This window comes from Canis lupus, chromosome 16 (genome assembly GCF_003254725.2).
Source record: "Canis lupus dingo isolate Sandy chromosome 16, ASM325472v2, whole genome shotgun sequence".
Lineage (NCBI taxonomy): Eukaryota > Metazoa > Chordata > Mammalia > Carnivora > Canidae > Canis > Canis lupus.
The window spans coordinates 34,909,333-34,921,464 of record NC_064258.1 but is presented as its reverse complement, the minus strand read 5'-3'; the positions used below and the strand labels follow the sequence as shown (position 1 = coordinate 34,921,464).

Sequence of the window (12,132 nt, the reverse complement as noted above, 5' to 3'; positions counted from 1 at the left end):
ACAGCAGCTCCCAGGCTAATTTAACTTTAGTTCTGGGCAGGCACATCTGTGGCAATCGTTTATTAAAGTAAGTTTCTTAAGTTGTAGGCATTATTTAGCTTCTCCTTTCAGGTGATGTTTTCATGAATCCTCCATTGTGTTTCTGTGTGTGCATATGTGTTAGTCATTAAGGATTCCTTGAAATACAAATGCCCTATTGGTATAATACTGTTTGGTATTATATTTGAAAGCACAACATCACATTGATGATTTTTTGAGGAAATTTTTGGGTACCCACTATGTGTAGTCTGCCCTGGACAACTCATGGACCAGGTGGTAGAGCATGAAACACAAAGTTAGAAGAGACTAATTGCTATAACAGATAAAAATAAAGAGCTCTCCCTGGGTTGGAGATGGAAGAAAAATTCTTAGAAGCAGTAGCATTTGGGCTGGGATGTGTAAGATTATCTACTGTTGTATTATACACAAATCTAGGCTTTGCTAAAGTGTGAGTGCTCCTTGGCACTTCCTTTTGGAGGAACTTCCTGTACAAAAGAAACCCCTGTATGTTTCTGAACAAATTTACACCTGAGGGTAGATTTTTGGAAATCCTTCCACTTGGGCTCATTGTCTTCACTTTATGTAAACACACACCCAGGAAGCTGTAGGAAGAACTTAAAAAAAATGTACCTTTAAAAAGAAATGCTTTGAAAGGTCACAAGTTTTTGTTTTTAAAGATTTTGAGATAGAATGAGGGGGCAGAGGGAGAAGGAGAAGCAGACTCCCCGCTGATCAGGGAACCCCATGCAGGACGCCACTTCTGGATCCCAGGATCATGACCCCAGCCAAATGCAGACACTCAACCGACTGAGCCATCCAGGTACCCCTAGATCACTGGTTCTCAATGGCATTCTCTGGTTATGTTTTGCTGAAACAGTTACATTTCCAATATTTGTTTGCCTACTACTTGTGCTGGGTGAATTCAGTACAGCAGGGAATCCTATTTGCTGTGGTGAGCCCTTTTTTAATTCGCAGCTCATTCTGTAGAGGTGACTTACCTGTTTATGTCAACTAGCCAGAGTAGGGTTGAGAACCAGGGCCTGGCTAGAAGGCCTGCAGGCAGTTGAGATGTATATTATGATTCCATGCCCTAGACCAGTTGAAATATATATTATGATTCCTTCCTTGCCCTAGACCTCTGGAGCCGTTAAGAGCTGTTCAGGGACAGCCTGTGTGGCTCAGCGGTTTAGCACCACCTTCGGCCCAGGGCATGATCCTGGAGGCCCAGGGTCGAGTCCCTCATCGGGCTCCTGCATGGAGCCTGCTTCTCCTTCTGCCTGTGTCTCTGCCTCTCTCTCTGTCTCTCATGAATAAATAAATAAATAAAAATCTTTAAAACAAAACTGTTCAGTCTCTCTTGCTGCCTTTTTATTCTGGGGGCTGAGTTGTCCAGAGCTCTGCCGTCTGGCTTCCCAGCCATTCTGGTCCCTGGGCCTTTACCAGGGCTCTCTCGATTCTCACTGTGCCTGCAGATCCGAACTCTCAAACCTCACAGATAAGTGAGTCCCTTATCTGTTCATGTGTTCCGTCACCTTGTGGATATTTATAGGTCACCAGTCCTGCTTCAGTTTGAAGACCTGCAGGGCAGCGCTTGGCACCTCTCTACTCTTTGTGTATGTCGCCTTTGGTTGCCTGGTGACCCGTGAGGGGACTGGTGAGGACTGGTCTGCTGGGGGAAGCCTAGGAGGGGTTCTCCGGTGTGGGTAAGCCAGGCTTCAAGGGGCTGAGGGGAAAACCCACTGTTGGAGGAAGGGCCATTTCTTCCATTGCTTCTCTGCACTCGTTCTTCCTTTTTTCTTTCTTTTAGTTCTTCATTTCTGCTTCTTAGGCCCACTGGTGCCCAGTGGGACCACAGAATCTGTGATGTTCAACTGGTCGAGGAGTGAGGGACTTCCCAGAAAGAGAGTTATCTTAGGTTTGGATTTTCAGGAACAAAGTTATGTGGGTCAGTTGAGAAGACCTGCCTGATGGTGAAGATTGTCCATTGGATCTGCATTCAGGAAATTGAGATGAGCTTTCTTTCCATTGCTTCACGGTGCTTTGAGCTTGGGAGTCCGCCAGTGTAGGTTTTGAATGCGAGTTTCCTATTCTGGCTCTCCTTTGAGCTGTATTATCTTGGGCAAGCTACTTATTTTCTCTGAGGTCCGTTCTTCCTGTGTAAATTGGGAATTTCAAGATCTACAATGTAGGGTTGTACTCAGATTGTGGCAATAATTAGCGTGCCCCACTAGGGTTTATCCTGATCCGCGTGTGCACAGTTATCATTTAAAAGTGGATGAGGACAGATTACTGAGAAATCAGTCAATAAGCCTGGATTTTATGACATTGGACATCAAATTATAAATCCATTACTTAAGGTACATGATTATGTGGGATTCATCGATAGATTCAGAGTGATGCTTGCTGGCTGGTGCCTTTTAACTTCTCTAAACTTTAAGTTTCTTTATTTTTAAAATAAGATGTGGGATGCCTGGGTGGCTCAGTCCATTAAGCATCTGCCTTCGGCTCATGTCAGGTCATGATCTCAGGGTCCTGGGATAGAGCCCTGCCTCAGGCCCCCTGCTCAGCGGGGAGCCTATTTCTCCCTCTCCTTCCTGCTCAAGTTCTATCTCTGTTGGTATCTCTTTCTCAAATCTTAAAAAAAAAAAAATCCTACTTCATGGGATCATAAGGTAATGTATACAAAACATGTGGCACAGTGTCTGGCACAGAATTTGATCTAGAAAGGAAGCTCTTATTTTTACTCTTCAGTAAACCTTAAGGTATGGTAAAATGAGCAGCAATTTATTTTATAATAATGATTGCATTATTGCACCCTCTGTCCTTGGAACCATGACTGTTCTGCTGACAGAATTTTTGACCTTCCTGCATTATTTTCCCAGAGAAGACACAGAACAGTAGCATCAGCCGATTATGAAATAGTAATGCTTTAGTCCATTATTACTTTAGAAATTTCTGTCCTCCTTCAAAGTTAAGGCTACTACATTCCCCAATATATTAGATGAGTCTTAACTGTCAGTATTCTCTGCTCCTATGGTATAAACATATATATATGTAGAATGACTTTAATTTCTTTATCACTAACATCCAGCACAGTGATGAATGTGTGGTAGGAGAATCCGTAAATGTCTCTTTAATTTTTCCCAAATTTACAGTATTTTTCGTTCTATTGCCAGTTAAAGTATTTTTGCCCTGTGGTGATTATTTCTGGTGTCTTATTTCACATTGAACATTAAATTAACTCTGGATATTTGCCTGTTTAAAGAACATGACTTTTCTTTCTCTGTTTTGTTGAAATAGTGAATTCCCTTAACCAAGGAATTTTGGTAAGATGTAGTGTATTTGTCAAATATGAACTAGGTTTTTCCAGACACTGTTCTGGAATGTTTGTTCATTTTACAAACGTTGTTACTAAGATTACCCTAACAGTCCTATAATGAGGCATAGTTATGATCTTTTTATACCTGAAGAAGTCGCAGAGAGGCTAAGTAACTTGCCTGAGCTCACACAGCTTCCTGATAAGGTAGGCATTTGAACCTGGGCTGCTATTGATACCAGCACTGGTGGTGCTCCCCACAACTCTGCTCCTTGCTGCCTACCATGCCAAGTACACAAAGGCTCCTCTTTCATGATAACGTTGCCTATATTGCCTTGACCTGAGCACTGCTTTACACATGGCGGCCAGGGAGTTGAACAGCAATAGTGATTTCTGACAACAGAAGAATTACCTGTTGAAATGCTGGTGACGTGTGATGTCATGTGATGATGATGATGACAGATGTTGGATTTGCTGTTTGTGTTCCACCAGGAGACCAAATTGCCAACCTGTAAATAAGATTTCTTGTGTTCAGACTCCAGGGTGATGATTACCCCTCAGGGGGCAGTCATCCTTTTAATCTGGTGGTAGAAAATTAAAATGGGTTTCACCAAGGGTGGTTTATTTTTAAGGTTTCTTTTAAATATTAGTTGAGAAGTTAATTAAGTACCTGGCCTGGGGATCCAGCTCCTGGCATTTCTTCACTGTTTTTACCATTTATAGGGAAGGTTTTCCTTAGGAAAATTAGATAGTGGAGGGTTTTTAAACCTATTGGTAAATCCTGAACAACTGGGGTTCTGAATTAGTGGTGGGCTTGCATAATGTGACCTGAACAATGTTAGGGAAACAATAAGGATCTTGGATATTAAAGGCCTTTTGAACAGTCTGAAACTAAAATGTGTTTGAGTAAGGCCCAAGAGGGAAGGAAGGCTTTCTCATTTTGCTTGCAATGGAGTGTTTTTTGTTTGTTTTTGTAGTGTCTTAAGGGTTGCGCAGGTATTATAAGCTACATGGAGGTCTGGCTTTAAGCCTGCTTGAAAGCAGTGATTGTTTTTTCGGCCCACTGATCCTTTTGAGAATCTGGTGAAACGTACAGGTATTCTCCCTAGAAAACACACACATGCTCACTCTCACAGTATTGTGTTCATAACCCCTTAAGGGCCACAAACCTAGACTGTAGAGCCTATGGCAGTTCATCATGGAGTCCGATTAACTACCCTTTCTTCTCTGTGCTCTCTTCTGCCTGGATAGCCTGGCTCTAAAATTTGGCTAACTGGTTAGTTTATTACACTCACATTCTTGCTTGCGCCCCAGGACAATTTGTCTTTTAAAGTCTTCCTGACTTTGGGGGAAGCGAATCTCAGAAGAAAAGGAAAAACCATCAAACCCTATCAGATACTGTCCTTGTAGGAGACAGCTGGCAAGTGGATCCTGCTTTCTAGCCACCATAATAAGCCAGATAGGAGCCAGTGCTGAAGGGGGTCCAGTTAGCTAACCTGTAAAAGCTCCCCGTTCCTGCCCTGCCTTCCCTCCCCTCCTGCCACACTGGATTCCCTAAGCTCACTCACCTTTATGTACCTTGGCACATGCTGTCTTCACCCAGAATGCCTTTCCATTCTTCCTGCACCCCAGGAATGCCTGCTCATCTTTCAGTACCCAGCTCAATGCAAGCCTTTCTGAACTCCCCTGGCAGTCTCCCTGGCCCACGCCGCCCTAGCCGTTGCCACAGCAATTTTTAAAGGCCTGGGTTAAAGCACACATATCATGTTGTAATTATTTTTTATATGTTTGGCAGACTCCACCATGTGTAAACCAAGTGCTTGTCTTAATCGTCTTTGATCACCCAGGATTGTCAGGTGCTAGATAGGTTTGGCATCCAGCATTTAAACAGGTGGGCCATGGGGTTAGGATGCCACGATTCAGACCCCAACTTCCTGACTTTGTGATGAAGTTACTTGGTCTTTTTGTGCCTCCGCTTCCTCAGCTGGAGACTTGGGGAGGGAGGGGTAGAGGGTAGAGTCAATGTATGTCATGCTTGGCATACAGCAAAATATTCAAGTGCTAATCGTTGTGATATTTAATCATAATGTTAAGTAGTATTGAGTGAATGGAAAAACTCTTAATAATCCAGCAAAATTGGAGGTTTTAACACTAGACTTACAGAAGTTTAGTAGATTCTGTGTTTTCCAAGTTTAAATCCCAGCATAGATCAGATAAATGAATCTAACATTTGTAAGCTCCCCCCCCCCCCAAGAGGCTTAGTGTAGTATACTTCCCTGCAGCCTATTATTCATCTCTGTATTAATGTTAACTGTCATCTATTTGAGGGCCTTAAGCCATTTAGAAGTGGGTACTGTGGGAATAGAACTTTTTTTTTTTAAAGGAAATAAGTATGTTATTTTGTACTATTTAAATCCATTTAAATGTGTTCAAAAACCTTGTATTTTTCAAATCCCTTTTGGAGCACCGCAGCAAGCTTTGGGAAGAGTAGGGGGTCACCACCATGTGTGTTGCCCGACAGCTAACTCAGTTCTGTAAGAAACCATCAAATGCATTTGCTGCTGCTTTCAAGACAAGTCAAAGGTGATAAGAAAAAGGTCATTCAAGGAGTTCTTCCATTCAGGGTGTTTTATTTTGTAGGCAGGATAGAGGCATCCTGCTTGAAGTCATGAATGTAATGAATCCTGTGTTAGAACTGGAAGGAATTCGTCTCATCCAGCCTCTTCTGTTACAAATGAGGTCCAGAAACGATGGAGTGAGTTGCCATATCACATTGTGTCCTGGATGTGGACCGGGGCGGTGGGGGGCACATACCAGGGTGCCTTTGCACCTGCTTTCTGTGCAGGAGTGCCTAACTGGCTTCAAGCACATGGTTGGCTTCTAGAAAGCCTTCTTGGATTCCCTGGGCAGTATCTCCTTTGTGCTTTTAAAACGAAATTTTGCCTAAATTAAAAGCAGTGAAATCCAGCCCTCCTGGAAGGGTATTTAGTCCCCCCCCCCCCGCCCCCGCTTTAAAAAAAAACAAAACAATTAAGCTAATAACAGTGTTGGAAGCCTTAAACATACCATCTAATGACTGATATATGTCCCCCAGTTTTTGTAGTGAAATACAGAAACAGCCTATAATCTCATTTTGTAATCAAAGTTTAACCAGTTATAGTAGATCTCTGTACATCCTTAAGCAATTGGGTCCTCAAGTCAGCAAGATCCCATTTATCAACTTCTTGCAGTCATCGCCTTTCAGGTTTTGGCTTATTGGTGTCTACAAAGTTTTTAAGCTTAGCAGCCCAGTGAATTATACTATTCTCTCCAGGTTTCCATGTTTTTTAAAAATGGCATACATTTGCTGTTGTCTCCTTTTTCAAGATGTAGGTCAAGGTCAATTTGTGCTTTTTAAATTATTTTTTATTTTAAAGACCTTTATTTTAGCGCAAGTGAGGAGGAGTTGGAGAGGAAGAGAATCTCCACCAGGCTTGCTGAGCACAGAGCCCAACACAGGGCTCAATCCCAGGACCCTGAGATCACTGCCTGAGCAGAAATCAAGAGTCCGATGCTTAGCCGACTTGCACCAACCAGATGCCCCTTTCTACATTATTTTTTTAAAGTGGAAGAGAAAGGGTGCCTTTAAGTAGTAATTTATAAATTAAATGCCCTTGCCACTTTGATTTCTAAAATAGTACTTTAGGTTGTAACTATATAGGGACCCTGTGTGTAAACTCGACAAATTTAAAAAACGTGAAATTGCCCATGTCCCTTTGTCGCTGTTGATGACGTGGGAGAGAATCTTACTTACCGCTATATGCCTATAGTATCTCTGTAGAAGGAGGAACAAGTTGCACATCATGGTTCTCTGCTCTCTTGTGGAATCAAGACGTTTGAGAACTGAAAGCAAAAAAGCTTCGTTATGTGTATCCCTGAAATGTACTTTTGGGGCACACTTTTCAGCTTTTTTTTTTTTTTTTTTTTAAGACTTCATTTCTTCATAAGAGACACAGAGAGGCAGAGACATAGGAAGAGGGAGAAGCAGGCTCAGGACGTGATCCCAAGACCCCTAGATCACGTCCTGAGCCAAAGGCAGACTCTCAACCACTGAGCCACCCAGGCGTCCTTACACTTCTCAGCTCTTAGAAATAAAACCAATCTTTTAATGAGTTAATTTTTTTTAAAAGATTTTATTTATTCATGAGAGAGACACAGAGAGATAGAGGCAGAGACACAGGCAGAGGGAGAAGCAGGCCCCCTAAGGGGACCCTGATGTGGGACTCAATCCTGGGTATCCAGGATCACACCCTGGGCCAAAGGCAGGCACTAAACCACTGAGCCACCCAGGGATCCCATGAGTTAATTCTTGATCCATTCCCCCAAAGTACATTACAAAATACATCAAAGAACAGAAATGTTAGAGTGACAGCATTTTTTTTAAATTACTGGTGTTTAAAAGCTATATTGAGAGACTCATGCTCGAGTTTGAGTAGCTCTCTTATTAATTGACTAGGGTGGGGTGGTCCGAGCAACAATCCTTTAATATGTGCTTGAGAATAAGACAAAACAAGACTCTTTAAGTGAGCAGTGAAAAGTAGAGCAGATAATTGAAATGCAGTAGGTAAGTAATTATTCATGGCTGTGACTTTTTTTTTTTACATATACATATATATAAATTAAAAGTGGTTTTATTTATTTTTAAAAGACTTTATTTATTAATGAGAGACACAGAGAGGCAGAGGGAGAAGCAGGCTCCATGCGGGGAGCCCAACGCGGGACTCCATCCTGGAGTCTCCAGGATCACGCCCCAGGCCGAAGGCAGCGCTAAACCGCTGGGACACCGGGGCTGCCCTTAAAAGTGGTTTTAAATTAACCAAGGCCTGCTCCCGTTAACTTATCTCTCTTCTCTCTTTCAGTAATGGTGCTTGTCAGTATACTTACTACTGATCATACAGTTCTGTTGCATCAAGTAAGAGTTAAAACTTTTTTTTTTAAGATTTTATTTATTCATGAGACACACAGAGGCAGAGACCTAGGCAGAGAGAGAAGCAGGCTCCATGCAGGGAGTCTGATGCAGGATTCAATCCCAGGACTTCAGGATCACACCCTGAGCTGGAAGGCAGACGCTTAAACCACTGAGCTACCCAGGCGTCCCTAAAACTATTTTTTAAATAGACTTCCCAAATATCACTTTTTTGGGGGGCGGGGGGAACTGGCCCCATTAACATAATTTGACAGAATGTCTTATACTTCTTCAAACCTGACTCCAATTAAAAAAAATTTTTTTTTTTTTTTTTTTTTTTTTTTAAGAACCCCTACCATCTAATGAGATGCTCCGAGTCTTTGGTTGGATGGAAAACGGTAGACCCTTTGCCTGCATCTCATCTGCATTGTTTTGTTTTTATATTTTTAAAGATTTTATTTATTCAGAGAGAGAGAGGCAGAGACACAGGCAGAAGGAGAAGCACGCTTCATGCAGGGAGCCTGACATGGGACTCGATCCCGGGTCTCTAGGATCAGACCCTGGGCTGAAGGCAGGCGCCCTGTTTTATTTTGTTTAACTCTTCAGCAAGAGAGCAAGAGATCCTTTGCTGGACCTCTGCTGATTCTGGTACTGACCACAGAGATGCTCACGTCTTTCAGGGTCCTTTGGGAGTGTTGGTAGCGGGGGCTACTTAATTCCTTCCTGGGGTGGAATGTGTTTATCCCACAGGAATTACTGCTCTCACTTCTGTCATTGATCTGTTTTGCCTTCCTACCAACCAAACCACTTCCTTAGTTCCTGTGACTGCAACGACCATCTTCACGAAGGCAGTTAAAGTAGAAAGATGGTAACGTGACAGTTGGATGGTAACGTGACAGTTTCATTAATAGTGAGAGTGTGGTGTGCGGGTTTGTATGAAAGATAGTTTACAATCAGAATGATAGCTATTATATAATAAAAGCAAGTACAACTTCTGGCTCATTTGTAACATAGCAAGAGTCGAAACTCATGATTCGTAATTCACTGTTTTATTCTCGTTATAAGGCAAGGAATAAATGGGAAAAATCACTACCCAGTGTTTTGTATTTGGCTAAATTGCAACACAGGAAGAAAACAAAAGAAAAACCCTTTAGCTTAGACATTCCATTGACCCAAGAAAAATCACACACGCTCTGAAAACAACTTTTATTTGGAGAGCTAGACTTTCTTGAGTCTTCCCATGTGGATCATTCAATAGAAATCCAGTGCAAGCTTCTCCTCTAAAATGATGATGTCTTTTGCCTAAGAATAGACAGATGCTTCTTTCAGTATAGAAACCAGATAAGCTGTCCTACAGTGATCCAAATAGCTAGCGGCTTAACCCCCACCCCATCCCCAAACTTGACTAACAACACAGCAATATAATTTTACCGTTTGAAACTTGGCTGACCCAAACATGAACTTTCAAAGAAAACAAGAGTCATGACTAAAAGAGATTCCATTTCTTTCCGGGGCCTAATTTAAGATGACTTTCCAGAACTTTGAAAAAACTTATTCTTCCAATGGCTGCTTAATTGTGAAACAAAATAAACACGTACAAGGGAGGCAAAATCTAGAGCTCTTCGTGTTTGGATTTTAAAATACCCCCCCCCCCTTTTTTTTTTTTTTTTGGAGGGTGAGTTTTCTGTTTCTAGGGTTGTCATACATAGTTTGGAATAATTGATCTGGCTTTGAGGATTATACTCTGAATTTTAAAGGCAGTGATTTAGGAATAATGGTAATATTTCATTTCTTAGAATTTGCCTTGTTAGGCTTTTTCTACTATCTCTCTATTCTATGTGCCCTGGTTATCAGAACCACTGAATGATGGTTCTAGGACTAACTCTGGTGGGCTTGGCTTCTAGGCTCTCACTTGTTGCACCGAACCATACCACCTCCCTTCTTGTGTGTACCTTTCCAAAAATTTAGAAATGTGATCCTAGATAAGTAGAACAGTTTTGAGGATCCGTAAGACAGTACTTAAGGTAGCACAACAGAATGTTGCACAGGCTTTGATGTCAGACAGGCCTGGGTTTATTTTTTTATTTATTTTTTTTCTTTTTTCAGGCCTGGGTTTAAATCCACACTCTGCTTTGAAGCTTTTTCTTTGGGTACAGTGACCCTTATTTGTCTCATTTGTAAACCAGGGATAATTATATTTGTAGTGACAAAATCATTGGAATGACTGCATGGCTAGTGTATACATAGGATTAGATCAACTGTCTGATACAGAGTTCCTGAAATGGTAGTTTTGTTTTAAAGTAGGCTCCATGCCCTATATGGGGCTTGAACTCATGACCCTGAGATCGAGTCAGATGCTCTACCAACTGAGCCAGCCAGGCGCGCCCTAGTAGTTGTTTTAATAATTGTCATTATAAATACTGATTTGACCTAATCTTCCATGTTCTAATTTTTGTCACTGTATACATGAGTCTTGTCATGGTTATATATTCTATACGTGATGCCTTCCAAGTGTGTGTTACTTCAAGAATGAAATGACTGAGCAATCATGAATATCAGGTGGTCCTAGACTAGTGCAGTGACTTCTGTGAGGTGATTGAGCCTGTTTTGTCTGCAGTTTAAAAAAGGAAAAGTAGGGACATCTGGGTGGTTCAGTGGTTAAGCATCTGCCTTTGGCTCGGGCATGATCCAGGAGTCCCAGGATCAAGTCCCACATCGGGCTCCCTGCATGGAGCCTGCTTCTCTGCCTGTGTCTCTGCCTCTCTCTCTCTCTCTCTCTCTCTCTCTCTCTCTGTCTCTCATGAATAAATAAAATTAAAAAAATAGGAAACGTAAAAAAACTGAGTCTTGAATCAGTAAGTCACTACCTGTCTAAGCAGTAAAATGAGGGAGCTACATTAGATGGTCTCCAAATTACTAACTCTAGAACTCAGTGATTGGTGTTAAGCCTAGTAATAGAAATGGGATCTTTTAATTTCCACAACCGTTGATGTATCAAGGATTATTATGAGAGTAGGGGTCTTTTGTGCCCACTAAAAACAGAAGAAGTTGGGTGTTTGATTCTACCATATTTGCAAAAGAAGAATCACAACTCCTTTCTTTCACACACACAATTTAGTTCTCGAAGTATAACTTTTTTTTTCTATTGGCAAGTAGTTTATAGAATTCCATTTAACCAACAACTAAGGGCTCTCTCTTATGGAACAGGGAAAGGAAGACCTCTCCATCCTCAAGGAATTTATAGTCTAAGCAAGACTAGATGCTATCAAATGGAAAATGTCCTAAAACCTCTAAGGGACACACCTCCATATGGTCCTAGTGGTTGCTAACTCCTTGTCAAGGTGCTAAGTTAGAATATATGTTCCCTGGAGGCCTTTGAAGGTGTGTTGCTCTCTGACTTGGTTAACTCTTCCACACACATAATAGATCTTTGTAATCTAGTAGTACTAGTATTTTACGATACATGACTTCATAGATTTGAAGCCTTTCCTAGAATTTAGAATTCTGTTATCAATAATCCTTAGGAAGCAAGAGTACTGTGTTGATAGACCTGCGGGGGCGGGGGGCGGAGGGGGGACACAGCAGCCTGTGTGAGTGTGTGTTGGGGGGGTATGATGAGTTAGGGAAGACCATCACATCAAGAATGATCTTGAAGAGATTTCAGAGGTAAGTCATTAAGAGACGAAGAAAGAACCTTGGATGAGTGTATTTAAGTCAGTAATGTATTGATCCAGGACAAATTTTTTTGGAACATGGATAAATACAAGAAGGGAACAATTTCTCCAACACTTCCTTGAATCCTTTTTTGGAATTTCTAATAATTATCCCTATT

At 41.6% G+C, this 12,132-nt stretch overlaps 2 protein-coding genes across 36 annotated transcripts in view; one reads left to right on the top strand and one right to left on the bottom strand.

Moving 5' to 3' along the window:
* The window catches only part of RBPMS (RNA binding protein, mRNA processing factor), a 172,820-nt gene that overhangs the window by 30,096 nt on the left and 130,592 nt on the right, over nucleotides 1-12,132 (top strand). The window lies entirely within an intron of this gene.
* LOC125752615 (uncharacterized) overlaps nucleotides 1-12,132 on the bottom strand; it is a 132,496-nt gene that overhangs the window by 114,968 nt on the left and 5,396 nt on the right. For 3 of the 5 annotated variants that reach the window (XR_007402570.1, XR_007402569.1, XM_049094689.1), the window contains exons 2-3: nucleotides 7,149-7,237; nucleotides 3,768-3,864 (exon numbers count right to left, since the gene is read on the bottom strand). Coding sequence is in view for 1 of the 5 variants with exons in the window: in XM_049094689.1 (XP_048950646.1) it covers nucleotides 3,768-3,864; nucleotides 7,149-7,237 (186 nt within the window). In the remaining 4 variants the exon portion in view is untranslated. Of the gene's footprint in view, nucleotides 1-3,767; nucleotides 3,865-7,148; nucleotides 7,238-9,491; nucleotides 9,603-12,132 lie in introns of those variants that run through there. The other 2 variants (XR_007402568.1, XR_007402567.1) reach the window with 1 other exon arrangement.